This window comes from Canis aureus, chromosome 8 (genome assembly GCF_053574225.1).
Source record: "Canis aureus isolate CA01 chromosome 8, VMU_Caureus_v.1.0, whole genome shotgun sequence".
Taxonomy (NCBI): domain Eukaryota; kingdom Metazoa; phylum Chordata; class Mammalia; order Carnivora; family Canidae; genus Canis; species Canis aureus.
Genome location: NC_135618.1, coordinates 29,217,171 through 29,234,369, shown reverse-complemented (window position 1 = coordinate 29,234,369; position 17,199 = coordinate 29,217,171). Strand labels below are relative to the sequence as shown.

General features: G+C 37.1%; 1 protein-coding gene across 3 annotated transcripts in view; it reads left to right on the top strand.

Annotated features, from left to right (window-relative positions):
* The window catches only part of OLFM3 (olfactomedin 3), a 192,919-nt gene that overhangs the window by 140,001 nt on the left and 35,719 nt on the right, over positions 1–17,199 (top strand). For 2 of the 3 annotated variants that reach the window (XM_077905640.1, XM_077905641.1), the window contains exon 2: positions 13,825–13,971. In XM_077905640.1, coding sequence (XP_077761766.1) covers positions 13,825–13,971 — 147 coding nt within the window. Of the gene's footprint in view, positions 1–3,967; positions 4,118–13,824; positions 13,972–17,199 lie in introns of those variants that run through there. The other variant, XM_077905639.1, reaches the window with a different exon arrangement.

Genomic DNA, 17,199 nt, shown 5'->3' with positions numbered 1-17,199 from the left:
CCCAAACTAGAAAGTGTTTTGAGCATTAAAGCACTGTTAAACATTTGTGTTCCAAATCAAGGGAAAAAAATTTCAATGACCAAATATGCTGATATTATATAAGATCACCTGCAAGTCTTTCTTGGTCAATATTTATTAATTATTTATCATATAGGTTTGTCATGAAATATTTTCTAGGTAATAAAAGGACAGCCCACCATAAAACATCTAATAAATAAATACATTAATCAATATCTTTCAGCTCTCTGTGAGCAGTAATGCACTGTTGTAGCTTTTATAGTTACTGACCTACATTGAGATTCTAAAAAGAAAATAAATATCTGGTCAGGTCACATTTTTTGCTAGATTACTAGATTTAGTAACATTTTCACTATTTACTAGTGATGGGACTTTTTTTTTTAGATAAAAATGTACAGGTAATCATGTACAGGTAATAAATCTAGATATTATCTTAAGGTCTAAATAAAATCATTGATAGTTGAAGACAATGTATGTCTAAATTAACCATTTTTATCATCTATGCAGACACATTATTTTTACTAGGCCTTTGTGGTCTAGTGAAATTAACTCTTTTCTAAACTCTATATGTATTGTACATTACCATTCAGAGATTTTTCTCTACCATAGGTGACTCATACCTGATATGTGACAATGAACTCTATCTTCTCCCTAAGTCATACTTCTAAAATTGTATTCTTATCCTGATGAATATTCACCACCCAAATCCCAAATCTGAAATTCCCTTGGTAACTTCCTCTCTCCCTCACTTCTTAAATCTATTCAAACACTAAGTGCTACCAATCCTACCTCAAATCTTCATGGAATCCAACCTTTTGAAGTTCACTGAGTATCTTACTCCTGGACCTCATCCTCTCTTGCCTAAACTGGAACATGCCCTTAAGTGACCTTCCAGTCTCTGATTTGCTTTGCTGTTCCTGCAATACCCATCTGTCTATGCTGCATCATAAAAACGCCAAAGTAGTAATAATTTGAAATATAAATCTCAATGACTAATGACTTCACTGCTTTGCTTAAAATTCTTGAATTATATACAAGATAATTTCCAAACATCTTTGGGTGGCCCTGAAGTTCTGGGAGCTGGTCACTGCTAGTATTTCCAACTTCATCTCTGGCTACTTACTCAACCAGCACCATTCACACTATTCTTATGGAACTTCTGTAACCATGGGATTTCTTGCCCTGAAAACAAGCTGTTACTACTACATAAAATAATCACCTCCCCCATCTGCAAACTAAAACTCAACTTCTAAAATGGGAATTATAATGATAATCACTTCACTAGATTATGAGAGCACAGCAAACTATTTAGCTCTTTACAAATAGGAGCTATTTTTATTTCCCACAACTAATAATCATTATAATTTAAGCTCTTTATTTCAATGTGTGCCATTAAAACCTATTCTAAAAACAACACATTATAGATTTGATGTTGTTGATAAACACCATCAAATTACAAACTTTCATACTGTTCCTTCCATTCTTTAGTTACTTGCATCTCTGAGAAATTGCAAGAAGCATTCCATTTGTGTTGTGTTTTTCTTTATTTCTTCTCTTTTTTTAAAGTATGCACGTTTCTTTTTTTAAAGATTTATTTGTTCATTTGAGAAAGAGAGAGAGAGAGGAGGAGGAGGAGCAGAGGGAGAGGGATAAGTAGACTCCACGCCCAGCACCCAGTCTGATGTGGGACTTGATCCCACCACCCCCTGAGATCATAACCTGGGTTGAAATTAAGAGTCAGACACTTAACTGACTGAGCCACCCAGGTGCCCCTCTTCCTTTTTTTTTTTAATTTGCAAATAAGAACACTGGTTCCCCTGACATGCAATCCTGTATTCTTCTAAAGATGCTATTATTTTGTTGACTGATAGTTCATTAATAACTATAATTACCATCTGCCATGTTGCATCTTAAATGATCTAACAACTGCATGTATATTAGTTTTCAATTCTGGAAATTAAGCTCTTGAAAAGGCACTACCCCTCCTAAATCAGGTAAAGTTCCAGGTGTATATTTCAAATAATTAGATTCGTAAATCCACTTTGCTTTTTGTTATTGCCACATTGTAATACTAATGCAAAATTTCAGTCCTTTCTATGAATACTCTTATTCAAGGCTAACTTTAATATATAAACTATTGTGCTTTCACCTTTATAGTCTCTCATGTATGATTTTTTGAAAGACACAAATAAGTATTATTTGGTTTTCTGGGCCTGTGGTTAAAAAAAAAAATAAGAGTCAACTAAAATCATCTGGTTGTATTTTGAAGGGAAAAAAGCCTAAGTTCCTAGGTAATAGAAGCAAGGAAGACTTGAGGAGTCTCTCAGTATTCATCTTAGTTTAAAGCTCTTTTTGAGAATAAAGGACATACATACTTCTATAAATATGTATCTCTTTCAATTTTATTAAAGACATTTCTTTTATTTCTCCTGCCAAAACTGTTTATGAAAAATATATATCTTGGGCTGAGAATTCCAGCTATAAACAATTCCAGAATTCTCCTAAGGAATCAAAATAGTATACTTCCTTCTTATAACAGGTTCCTTTTCATTTAATTTTCATTCAGGCACATTTCCCTTCATGTCTTCTCTCTACATTTTTTATTTTAGGACATATATATTGTACAAAACAATGGCCTCTGATTTATTCCATTCGGGACCCGAGATTTGGATAGGGGCAATTTATAGTATTTGTAAGAAGAATATAATAATACGATCCACAAGCCCCAAATTCAATATACACCTTTGCCAATTCTAATAAACAGATCATTGTATTTTATTTACCTTACTTTTTTAAAAGATTTTATTTATTTATTCATAAGAGACACAGAGAGAGGCAGAGACACAGGCAGAGAGAGAAGCAGGCTCCCTGTGGGGAGCCTGATGCTGGACTTGATCCCAGGATCCTGGGATCACACCCTGAGCCAAAGGCATACGCTCAACCACTGAGCCACCCAGGTGTCCCCAGATCATTGAATTTTAAAGCTGGAAGAGGCCTTGGAGAGCATGGAGTCCAAACCTGAAAAATGAAAACCAACGGATGTTAAGTCACTGACCAGTCACTCAACTGACCAGAGGAAAATAAGACTGGACCCTCAGGGTCCCTAAATCCAAGTCCTGTGCTCGTTTTTAATAGTCACATGTTCTGTTATGACAGACAGGCAGCAGTCGTCTGTCATTCTTCGCCAGGTGAAAATAGAGTTAACTGAGTTCGTCCTTTGAACAACTAGGAAGCACTGATTCTTAAAAGCAAAACTGGAAACATATGAAATTTCCATAACAGAAGCTTTCCTCTAAGGCTGCCTTTTCTGTCTATTCACAAGTAAGTTGCCTAGGGTGATGTTCTCCACAGGCAGCAGCTATTAATCTTTGACTTTTTTCTTAGAGGCAACAATGCTAATTTTAGGTTACTGTTAAAAAAGTAAAAAAATCTCTTCCTCTGAATATCTGATCATCCTGGAAATTGTTTGCAGACTTTGTTTTCATGCTCTGCCCAGAAGTACTCTGTGTAGGCTAGGAGAAATCCGTAGGTATGAAGTTTGATGCTTGAAATGTGCACTTTGGCAGACCTCCATCTAGAGGTGTATTTTTTATGAAGGATAAAGAGCAGCTGATTATACTCACGAAAACCCCAGAGGAGGTTAGACTGTTGATGGTGACTGAGTACAGTGGAAGAGCTCAGGGTCCCTCTCCCACCAACCGCTTGCTCTCATAAATACCAACCAAGCCCTATCAAGATTATTTCATTTGATGAACCAGCAAAGTGTCCGGAAAGGAAGGAAAAGGAAGAGCAAGGCACTCCCCACGAGGGTGGGGGAAAAGAGGTTCTGTGAGCTTTCCCCAGTGATTAGAGCCGGGAAAGTTGATCTCTTTTCATGCTGTGGATGTGGCTGCTGCAGTCACGCCTCCCGCTGCCAGCCCAGCACCAGGATCTTAATCAGTCACTATGAAAACTCATTAGCTTCACAGCAATGAGTCCTCCACTGCTGAAGCTTGGCGCTGTGCTTAGTACCATGGCAATGATCTCAAACTGGATGTCCCAAACTCTCCCATCCTTGGTAGGACTGAACACCACGAGGCTGTCGACGCCAGATACCTTAGTAAGTCACTCGGGTGGGTTTGACCATCTTGGGAAGTAAGGGCATTAAACCAGTGGGCTTGATTTTGTAAACTGCAAAGCTGAGATTTTGCTTCTCTATTTACAAGGCGGCTTCAGTGATACAATATTTATGTGCTAACTTTAGTTATGGATATTGCTTTGTGAAGACTTTAAAGTTACACCAAAAAAATAATAATAAATGGACAATTTGAGAAATTAGCTGTAAAAGGGAAATACTAGACTCATTAAATTCTTCAGACTGATAAGCTTTAACTTGTTTGGAAGGATTCTTTAAGAAATGTGTTTTGTTTTTTATTATTTTACTACTTCTTCTAATGTCTGTAAAACTCCCATAATTTTTCCTACGGAGTATGCTATAGAGAATATTCTAGCTAATATAGCTTTACTATAGCAGGATCTTCCTTGGAATTCAGTTCTTAGGGACTATTTGCAATGCCTTCAGTCCGAGAAATCAACCTCTTTTAAATACAAATAAAAAAACCTCAGCAATTTAAAACCTGACAGAAAGACTTTAAGAGAGCTAAGAAACACAATATAAAATTTCCTTGATAAAATCATCTCCCTTTAATTGTTTATTTTTTTATAAAGACTCTCCTATCACAAGTCTTGCTCCTGTAGTTTTCACTCACTTAAAATTAATTTTAGTTTTAACCCTTCCCACATTATAATGAAGTCTTTTCTGATAGTCTGAACCATGGTTCAGTTAAAACCTGTCAAATAAAAATGAAAACTACTGATTTTTCAGACAGAAGTTACAAATTCAAACAGAAGGAATATCCTCAAAAAAAAAAAATCATTTCTCTGCTATCAAATAAAGGATGCAGAAACAATTAGTATTTGGAGCTCTTTACCTGCCTATCGATTTTTATCACTGGATCATTCCATTGGATCAAAAAGTCAGATATTAAAAGAAAAATAATCTCCCATTTTTAAGACCTATTTGCAGTTATGACTAATAATTAATCTATCAATGTGTAATTAACTGAGTAAAGCCAAGACAAATTAATTACATAATTTACTAAATTCAGCCACTGCTTAGGGCATGAGTAGAGCATATGTGAGGCACACTTTGACCCACTTTTATGTTTACCTACCTCCGTTAAATCACTTAAGTCACTTCACTGTCTTTACTTTGAGATTTCCCTCCTTAGTACATGATGTATGTATGGCAGGAGGGATGTAAAAAAGATTTCTCCAGTTATAAAGAAAGCATGCTATGTCATCAATAAACAATTATAAAATCAAAGTATATTATTTAGTATATACTGAGCCAAATGCTCTCAATGTTCAAAAGCTTGATCTCAACAACTCAGTTATTGAATTAACCCTTTCAGAAAATGAATCTAAACTAAGAAATTCATGAATGAATTCTACTCCAAACTTGGTACCTTGGATCTGATATGTATAATTTTTGTGTGTATAGACATTGGTTTTCTTATTTTCTGTTGTTGATAGAAGAGAATCAAATGTCCAAAATTATGCATGATTCTTTTAGGACTTCTAGTTATCTTCTAAGGTTAAAGTAAATTCATTTTCTTTACTTCCTGATTTAATAATCTGTTGGTTGAAAAATAAAAAGCATTGCTCTGGTCTGTGAATGTTCTGATACAGCCGAATCCTCCTTTGGGTGACCAAAAAAAAAAAAAAAAAAAAAAAATCAGGAAAGTTTACACTATGGTATTCTTCACTGGAAGGGAGAAATCAACTTGCAAAAGTTTTTTTTTGTTTTTTGGGGTTTTTTTTTTTCTGCTTTTTTTTTAATGTTTCACAGAAGTGGCATACTTTACAGAGAAACAATGGCTATGACATTTCCCTATCTTAATTATTCAAGATAATTGCTCATACCTTTTGATTCCCATGGTGAAAAATAAATGAATCTGTATTTCCTAGATTAAGATCATAAAATGTTAATGCTGGAAAGGATTTCTGAAACCATACAGGCCAGTTATCTTCACACTATTTTTGGCAGCAGTGCCTTTTTTTTCTCCCAAATTAAATCTTATGTAATATACGCTGAAAAAATATTTGTTGAGTGAAACTTGAAGTGGAAGTCCAATTTGTAAAACAGGTCATGGGTCAAATTATAAACAATGAGGGGAGGTATTTATTGAGCCTCCACCATCTGCTCCCTCTCCATACAATCAACCCCTTGCCCCAGACAAGATTCCTCCAGAGAAGCCTTAAAGCACTCAAGAGCTCAACTGGAAATATGAATGATCTAATCCAACCTCCTCCTGCTGCAAGTGGGAAGAATGACCCAAAATGTATAAGTGACTGAACAGATTTTGCCCAGCTGGTGAATGAGAGAGCCAAGAATGGAAGCAAGTCACCTGACCACAGTCCTGATCAGAGAAGTGGTCTCATCCTTCACTAGTCCTTACCTCTCCTGGCCCTGGAGCCACAGTAGGTTCTTTGTGCCCTGCTCAGGTGGCTTCCCATAACCCTGAACTCCACTTTCCTTAGATGGCAGGGTTAACAGTGCCCTTCCTAGTAGATTTAGTTAGGATATCCTGTCCCTTTCAACTTTCCTGCTCTATGTTCTCACTTTAGACAGTATGTATGGGATGAGCCTGAAACTCAAAAATAAACAAACAAACAAACAAAAGAGTAGGTCTTCCTAACTCTGGGAAATGAACTAGAGGTGGTGGAAGGGGAGGTGGGCAGGGGGTGGGGGTGACTGGGTGATGGGCACTGAGGAGGACACTTGATGGGATGAGCACTGAGTGTTATTCTGTATGTTGGAAAATTGAGCACCAATAAAAAATAAATTTATAAAAAAGATAAAAAAAGAGTAGATCTTAAAATTTGCTTTATGAATGTTTATGGTATATGCAGATGGCAAAAAGTTCAGATTTACATAAACACAAAATCTTTCTTTAGAAGGGTATTTTCAAGTGACCTAAAAAAATAGAATAAAAGTAAGAAAAAAAGGGCCTTAATGATTAAATGCAATTAAATCTGTTTGTAGCAAGTGTCTCTGAAATAGGCAGTGTACATTTGATTGTCTCAAAAGCTGAAAGAGGTTTTTAAATTTCTGGGATACTTTTGTTAGTAAATAGTAAAATACCGCTCCTTATTAGGGGAATATGCTCCCACTTGTTTTTGTTAGAATCTTCAAGCATTTCTTTATTCTCCTCTTTGGCTCTGGTTTCTTTCTTCTTTATTTTCTTTCTTTTTTCCTTCCAATCTATCACTGGGCCCATCAGCCTTTGGAGAAGCTGGTATCCGCAGAGGTGAGGCCTTGGCTCTGAGGATGCTCAGGCTCCCTCTGACACTTCTTTCTGATGCAAAGTAACGGCCCTTTGGGGCTGAGCTTCTGAGAAATCCCCCATGCTGTGGACTCCACACCAGGAAGAACCTGGAAAAGAGCAATTAAACGAGCAGAGGACATCGGCAGATACCAGCTGTTCCCAGTCAGCCTGACTGCTGTGGTGGGAAGAGGCCTCAAAGGGAACCCGGGGGCATAAGTGATTTGTTTTGCTGCAGTTTCAAACATCTAGCTGACTTCTCATAAATAACTACTTCACTGAGTTAGTCACTTATAAGTTCTGTAAAATGAGTAGAATGCCCTGACACAAACTCTCCACACTTTCCAAATTTCTTCTTCTCGACTCACCAACTTTTTTCAATTTGCATGAAGACCTTGGACTTCTGTGTTATACAGACTGTTCTTCTTCCTCACATCCTTAGGCAATACCCCTTTTGTGAAAGGGCAACTAAACAAATTAAGGAGTGGAAGGTGGAGCAGAAAACAGAACTGCAAATCTTGAGGGCCACAGAGAAAGCAATAATTGCCTTTTTAGGGAAGAATAGTGACCTGGATACAAGGGTAGATGTATTCCTGCTCAAGTACCTCAGACGGAAGTAGGGCTGCAGACAGAAGTTCAGATGGAGCCTCTCAGCTTTCCACCAGCAGGAAGGGGCTGCCTAGGAAGCAGCAAAATTCTTATCATGCAGAGTTCGAGGATAAACCCAAGAACGGACAAAAGTGTGACTGAGGGGACAGAGACACAGGACCAGAGATGACTTCTGAGCCTTTTCCACCTCAGACTTTGTAATTTCCAGAACGTGAAGAGAGGTGTCCAACCAACCAAAATTTTATATCTTTGGGTTTTTTTGTCATTTGTTTTTTTGTTGTTGTTGTTGTCGTTTTGTTTTAATAGTTGTTTTTCTTAGAGCCTTGAGGTTTTCTTGAGTGAAGAACATGCATTTCTTATTTCAGTTCCAATGAGTCTCATAAGAAATAGGAAGAAAAGTGCTGTGCAGTGGCATCTTTATTAACACATCCTCCAGAACACAGCTTCATTCCGTGTGGTCTGTCAACATCTCTCCCATTCTTTTCCTCACATTTCTCCTCTCTTCGCAACTAAAGCGATTAGCATGCTAAACCACATTTCACTCTCTGAGACCAAACCATCCTCAGACAAAAAAATTTATAAGGGGTTTCATCCTTTAGGCATCTCCACTCTAAATCAAATAGGGTCTAATAAATGGATTTTTTTCTGCTTTATTTTCCCTACCTTGTGTACCACTTCCAACAGGTAGATTCCTTATTCTTTTTTGCCTCCATCTGTGTATACTTTTTATGAAATGTGTAGAAACTCAAGATAAAATGTAAAACCTAGCAATGTTCAACTGGCTAATTCAGTTCTCTTAATATCATCAGATTTCTGTCCTTCGCCTGCCCCTCCATGTGGGCCCTGATAAATGATTGCAGGGCCCACCACAGGAATATCCAGTTGCCTTGCTGAACCTGCACTGCTAACTACTCCTCCGGGGTGCCAATTGCTACTTATTTTCATACTGTTTAGATAATGCCCTCCACTTGCCTGGGTGTAGCTTCTCCAAAACAGATTTTTGGGCTATTGGTGAATGGACATAGACTTTCTGTCCACATTTATGTGCAGAGGATGAGAGTAAAGACTCTGAGCTGAAGAAAACTGGGTCTAAGTTCTGATAGATGACTTGAAAAAAAAAATTCCTCATGAGGAGTTGCAGTTTCCTCATAAGTAAGATAGTCTATGTCTAAGGAAGGGTAGTTGGTTTAAAAAAAGTGAGGATAATACAAAGGGGGGGATTTTATAAACAGAAAAACAAATGGAAATGCAAGATATTTTTATTTATTTTTATTTTTACCTCAGTCTTCAGTATCTCTCTTTTCTGGTACAAAGCCCCCGGAGTTTTGAGTGAATTCTCACACAGTAGCTTTATATTTATAAAGCATAGCTTGGTAATTCAATTATAAGGAAAGAATCCAGACTTGAAATCCAATTGTTAAAATTATCATTTTAATTCTCCTATTTAGAGCATTCTTAAATATTTCATGAGTTCTGCAATATTAAAAACTACTAAATAGTTCATTTAGTTCTTCTAATTAAAACAAAAGGTTCAAAGAGAACTGCATCAGTAACCACTATGATTAGGATGCTTTGGATAGTAATAAACCACATGCACCCTCCAGGTCCGAGTACTGGCCTTCACCGCAGTTCCGAAAATGCTTTCAGGGTTAGTGTTAGCATTTATAAAAGGGAATTTCAGATAACTGGTGGTGCAGTGTGGTGGCTAAACTTTCAGACTCTGACATCAAACTGACATCAAAGTGCAAATCCCAGCTCTGCTGATTACCCCCTGCATGTCCTTGAGCAAGTTCCTTCCTGTCTTTCCATCTCAATTCGCTCACCTATAAAATGGGTAGAATGGAATAACATAACCTTGTCCATAAGGTTAGTGTGATATTCAAAGGTAATAGTACATGAACAGCCAAGTTAGAGCTCCATAAATGTTTGCTATTACTATGAGTTTTACAGACACCTAAATAATTGTTCTTGAAAGTTAAAATGGCAAGTCTTTTTTCATTGGTATCCAAAAACTGCCTAAATATTTCCTTCCACCTGAGGTCTTAGATGGTTTTGTTCTGATCCTCCTTTCAATGCCAGTTATGGAAGCCTAAAAGAGAGCACTAGAGATGCTTCCTTTATTTATCAAGGACCCTGGCAAAGAAGTCTCTTTCAAAACCCACAGGACTGTCAGGCACTCATCTTTTATATTAGCTTTTTTCTCTTTTGAGTTACCTTTTTCTTGCCAAAGAGGTAACTTGTTATACTTGAGATCATTCAAACTAACTGTGTAGTAGATAAGGTCATGGCTCTTCCCAATGATTCTTACAAGAAGACAATTGGAAGTACAAACAAGGCTGGAGTCTACTTTTATTAAGCTGACACTTCAGGGAGAATGTTAAATGAACATCAAACCCTATTCACCTTTCCTGTTTCCCTCATTCCAGAAACCAAGTGACACCTTGCCCTGTCATGATAAGCTCCTCACTAGTTAGCCAAACACTGGCAAGTGAACACCAATATTAATGCTGCCAGGTTTAATAATCAGTGTTTGCGCTGCAGTTAAAGATATTTTAATATTATAATTGAGTGACCCCTGCTCCTTTATCCAAAAGCTAAATTTATCCTAGTGACAAGACTTAATTTTCTGACATACTTGAGATTTGTGTCCAATGTTAGGTGAGGTCTAACTGAAACTATAAGACCTCTGTCTAGATATATTAACCCCATCCTGTTACTTAGCTTAAACCTTTAAATGTATCTCTGAAAACTACTCTGCTAAACCATTCCTATCACTACTCGGTAATCTCTACATTTTTTTCTTCCTTAATACAAAAAGGATACCACAATAGTCTTTAAGATGCTATCTGATTCTAATAATATATAATTCTAAGTACATCTATCCATCCTAACTAGATATTCAGGCATAAATGCCACAAGGAATGAGAGAATGAAAAAGAAAGAAATGATAATGAATCCAATGCTTCAGAAATAAAAGGCAGCATAGGATGTTTCCATGAATTATCTGAAAAGGAAGATTAAAAAGAGCTCTGGCACCACTTGGTTCTCATTATAGATCAAGGACAAGGACTGTGACATCTTCAAGAGTTTTCTGAGTTCATAACTTATAGCTTCTCTGATAGTTGCTCATGATTGCTGTTGCAATGCCTATCAGCACCCTGTAGCAATTACTGCTAGAGCCCTTGAAAAGAAAAAGAACTGTGTGCTGGCTGATGGTATGCAATGATCTGGGACCTGGGACAGGATAAGTAGGAAATTGTATCTGTTCTGCTGTGAATTCCAGGGGCAGAAGTTCTCACAGACCATAGCAGATCTGTGGAAAGAGAAGCCAGCCTGCTTTCATTCTTCGAAGAGTCCACTTTTAACCTGGCAAAACACTCCAGGTCTATAGGCAAACAGCTGAATCCAGTAACAACGGGCATTTTGCAAGACAGTCCTCTGCTGGCCTCCCTTCACCTCTTGGTTCCTAACCGCATCTCCATTCCCAACCCTCAGCCCTTCTCTCACTCTTCCTCAGCCTTGGCTTTCCAACCTCATTCATTAAATATTTTCTTTTCTCAACTAAATTCATCTCCCTCTTCTCCTGGTCATACAAGAAATACCTATCTTCTGAATCCCTGGAGTCCAGAGAAGGACAGATAGAGAAAGGCTGATAAATTTCAGATCCTAGTCTTAGAAGCCAGAAAATAGCTACAAAGAGGACCGCTGATTTATCTGCTATTTCAACAGGAAAAACAAATTCAGATCAAATTGGATGGTTTGTCTATGTAACATCTGTTAGGTAGTTTTTTCAATATCCACGACTGACCTTTAAAAACAATTATCTGGCTCTTCAACATCATACTGATATGGCCTTAGCATTTTAATTAAATGCAGGACTCTAGTGGTGCACTGTCCAATAAGGAGGCCACAGGTAGGGGCACCCGGCTGGCTCAGTGATTGAGGGTCTGTCTTCAGCTCAGGTCATGATTCCAGAGTTCTGGGATCTAGTCCTGCATCAGGCTCCCCGCAGAGAGCCCACTTCTCGCTCTGCCTATGTCTCTGCCTCTCTCTGTGTCTCTCATGAATAAATAAATGAATAAAAGCTTTAAAAAAAAAAAAGGAGCCCACATGTAGCTATTAAGCATTTGAAATGTGGCTAATCCAAATTGAGGTGAGTCATAAGTATAAAATGTACAATCCATTTCAAAGAGTGCAAAAAAAAGAGGAAAAAACAATGTAAAGTATTTCATGAATAATTTTTATATTGATTACATGATGGAATACTTTGAATATATGGAGTTAAATAAAATACATGAAGATTAATGTTATTTCTTTTTACCTTTTTAAGCCCATTAAAAAAGTTAAAATTATTATATTTCCATTTGACAGTACTGCTCTGGAGCATACTGCCTGGTTTCATACAAGCTCTACTATCCATGCTGAGTGTTCCCAAACAATTTCCTCTTCTGTGAAATGGAAATAATAATTCCTGCTTCTTAGGGTGCTTCTTTGTACTGCTGCATCATCAAAATCAATGCACATGAGCTGTCCCTTGGACCAGGGCCTGCCCTTGAATGGCAGCATTTTTCAGCCTAGCCGATCTCCAAAGAGAAGCTCAACTGAGAGTCGAGCCACTGATAATCTCAGCAGCTAGAGAAATGAATGAGTGCCTCTCTGGGCAGTACATCACGGCAACCGCAACGACTCCTGTTTGTACAACGGAGAGTATATGTTTAAAGCCCAGTTCTTTCTGAAAAGTAACTAGATAAAAAGTGAGCATACTTATCTTTGTACCTGATAGAATGTACTTGATATGACAGGAAATATCTAATATATCTAGTAGCTGGATATAAACTAAGTGTTGAAATAAGACATTTGAAAGGCAAATAGCAATACTAGACAATACACATTAAATGCTTGGTGAATAATACAATCCTTCAAAATAGGTAGAAATTATAAGGGTTTAGTAATCTGAAGGTTTATAAGATGGATATACCAAGCAGGAGAAACAAAATGAGTAACATACACAGATATAAATCAAGGTGGCATGCTTTCAGGACACACACAGACCAGTATGATTGAAAAGAAGTTTCCTATAGGAAGATACAGGAGGAAAAACTAGAAATGTAAATAGGAGGACGACTTTAAACTGCCTCCTTCATAGATAGGAAAGCCACTTTAAGCTAGGGTTCTAGAGAGGTAGGGTGATAAGTGCACAGAAGTAATTTGAGAAGATGAATTTGGCCGACTATGTTAAAATACTCTCTTTAACCTCCCTAGGACTGTGCTTTCTTTGCAAAACCATGGTGATCTAATTATTTTTACCCTATATTCTTATATGCTATTTTTCTAGCTTTATTCACAATTGATCCTTTAATGCACTGGAAGGTCCTTACCATAGGGCTTTGCACCAGAATATCACACATGAATAATAATCAGAAAAATATATATATACCACTACTACTACCAGTTACTGTTGGGAAAGACAAACTAACAGATCTTATGTAGAAAAACTGCTGTTATGTGATTCAGTGGTTATCAGACGCTTCTAAAGTTGCACTGAAATGTCCAGATATGACAAAAAGCATTAGGGAAGTGCTATAGGGTCAATAAACGGTTAATAACATGAGAATAATATAGAAAAAATTCTCCTGGAGACTGATAAGGAGAGTGTAACTAAATGAAGCTATGCTGCCTATAGAAGTTGTTTAATCTCTATCTTCAGAGAATAAAAACACAAACTTTAATTATCAAAAAAGATGCTTTGCTTAAAATGTTACAAACCTACATTCTCTTTACACTATAATAGACATCTGTGTTCTTATGTGTTTGCCATTGGTTTCCTCAGACTCAGATCAGTCCCAAAGAAGGGTGGCAAGTGTACAGTTCAGCACAGGATCCTGATGGACGATGCATATGCACAGTGGTTGCTCCAGAACAGAACCTGTGTTCCCGCGATGCCAAAAGCAGGCAGCTTCGCCAGCTTCTGGAAAAGGTAGGTACCCAGTTTTCTGCCCTCCTTCACCTTTTTTTTAAAATTTTTTATAATAAATTTATTTTTTATTGGTGTTCAATTTGCCAACATACAGAATAACACCCAGTGCTCATCCTGTCAAGTGCCCCCCTCAGTGCCCGTCACCCATTCACCCCCACCCCCGCCCTCCTCCCCTTACACCACCCCTAGTTCGTTTCCCAGAGTTAGGAGTCTTTATATTCTGTCTCCCTTTCTGATATTTCCTACCCATTTCTTCTCCCTTCCCTTCTATTCCCTTTCACTCTTATTTATATTCCCCAAATGAATGAGAACATATAATGTTTGTCCTTCTCCGATTGACCCATTTCACTCAGCATAATATCCTCCAGTTCCACCCACGTTGAAGCAAATGGTGGGTAGACATGGCCAACACACACATGAGAAAACGCTCTGCATCACTTGCCATCAGGGAAATACAAATCAAAACCACAATGAGATACCACCTCACACCAGTGAGAATGGAGAAAATTAACAAGGCAGGAAATAACACATGTTGGAGAGTTTGTGGAGTAAGGGGAACCCTCTTGCACTGTTGGTGGGAATGTGAACTGGTGTAGCCACTCTGGAAAACTCTGTGGAGGTTCCTCAAAGAGTTAAAAATAGACCTGCCCTACGACCCAGCAATTGCACTGTTGGGGATTTACCCCAAAGATACAGATGCAATGAAACGCAGGGACACCTGCACCCCGATGGTTATAGCAGCAATGGCCACAGCCAAGCTGTGGAAGGAGCCTCGGTGTCCATCGAAAGATGAGTGGATAAAGAAGATGTGGTTTATGTATACAATGGAATATTCCTCAGCCATTAGAAATGACCTTTTTTTTTTTTTTTAAAAAAAAATCTACCATTCCTTGAAAGGGAAATGTGGGAGAGCAGGGAATGGTGAGGAAGGTCATTCCAATTTTTGTCCCCCCTTCTCAAGTAAACTTGTTTTCCCTTCCTGAAAAAGAATACCTCATGCTTCCTGTTCTACTGTTTTATTTATATTACTTTTTACTTTTCCCAATCTTACCTTCTTAAGACTGACTATCATACCTCTTAATATCCAGCTGGTCTCTCCTTAAGGAAAAAAAGAAAAAAGCAAGAAGCCCTATTCCCATGCCAGAAATTTATCCTCAACTCCCAAGATTACACTAGACTCTTTGAGCTCACACATTTGAATCCCATTAACAATCTTGCAAGGAAGTTAAAATAACAGAATGCAATATGCAAGCTATCTGAACAGATAATGAATAATTTCAAGTATTTATCATCATTCTCTAAGTCATTCCTTTGAACATTAAACTCTTCAGTTTCATTCAATAGCATTTTCTCCATATAATTTACTTAAGCCGGATCCATAACAATCAAACACAGAATGTCCTTGATTTATTCTTTTTTGCAGATAAAAGTCAGCTCATGAAAGGTTATTTATGTTTAGTTTGAGGAGGAAAAAAAAACAATGAATGGTTCTTTCAATTATTCTCATTCAGAATTTCACTGTGTTGGGCTCTGAATATAGTAGGACAGCTGGGTGGCCAGCCTGATGGAAGGATGGCAACATGTTGGAATTTTAAATACCTTTAGGGACAATAAGATAGATTAGGTAGTATGTGCTTTTAGGGGACACCATGCTCAACAATTCACTCTGTGCGTATCATTTTCATGATCATTCACACAATGATGGCAGTGAATAGGAACTTTTTACTGAAAATTAAGAGAAGCTAGAAAAATGAAAGCATCAAATTTGTAATACAGACGTGCCTACTTTATGTAATCTCAAGCCAGCAACAATAACTTCCACCGTCATATAATGTAAATAAATTTCCTCTGTGTACATTACTTAGAAGTCTATTGATGTGCTAAGATTTTCAGAAAGTTTTTTTTCTTGTTTTTATACAATGATTAGTCCTGTTTTTCCTCCCCCTCTCCTCAGAGATATCAATAATCTATTGGGTCTTTCTTTTAAAGTCTCTTTTTATAAGATCCCATCTTCTCTGCTCCTTCAATATCTGTCTCCCAGACAAGAGCAAATGTCATTTTCATTCAAGTTAATGACTCTAGCTAATGTGCCTCTCAGCTATTAGGAATCATGACATATGAACTGTGGTTTTTCTTGAGTATTGCTTACCAATCTTGATTTTCTTTATTTCTATGGGAAAAAATCCAAATACATGGTTTTAATATTATTTGGTTACCAGGGAAATTAATTACCTTGGTAATTTATCTTTTAAATCCAATTCTTCTTTTCTCTTAAATTGTATTTCTCCCTAAATTATAGACTCTCTGCTCCTATATTCTTTCCTGTACAAAAGCATCTTTTTTCTTTATCAATTTCAGTGAGAAACACATTCTTAGATACTATAACCTTATTTCTGCTACTGTTTCTCAGGATAGCATTACACATACACACCCCATATAGATTCAGATATTTCTTCGAAAACCAGTCCAAAAAATTCAAATAAAGTGTCAGGAAATAGATAATACCCTCTACAGGTCCAAAGTCAAACATATTCCAGAACTATGATAGAAACCAGGAATTAGTGTAGGATAAATAAGGCAAAAAAACACAATCCAGGGGGTTGGCTGAAAACAATCATTGAAATTTATAGACCATTCCATCTAATATGCAACATGTTTAATGTATTAAAGAAATTCCAGAAAATCACGCCTTAAAAAAAATCATCATATTTAAGTAACAAAAAACTCCACAAAATCTATTAACAAAACCTAGGTGTCTACAAGTTATGTTCATTAAATCTATTACTGGAGAGTATTATATGCCAAGAGAAATAGTAAATTATATGAACTGTAGGCTGCTTTTTTTTCCAAGTAGCCTACCCAATAACTATGAATTAGAGTGAAAATCTAAGTTAATTTGTATTTAAATTCAGAAAGACCTCAGACATTTATTTATGCAAGAACTAAAATAAATAATTTTTTAAATTATCAATGAAGGGAGAGAATAAACTTGCCAGACTATGTAGAGAGGGTCTAAACACAGGGACACATATGGAAAACCTGTAGAATATGAGTGATAAACAGACTAAAAGAGGAACCACAGCAGATGGATCTCCTTCCTACAAGTGTAACTGTCGGAAGCCAGTCTCAGGTATCATCAGGAAACTGGTGCTTAAGAAGTCTCTGTAACAGTGGGGAAACCAAACGTTCCTAGGTATAGCCAGCAAGAAAAGCAAAAGACAGTCCAGA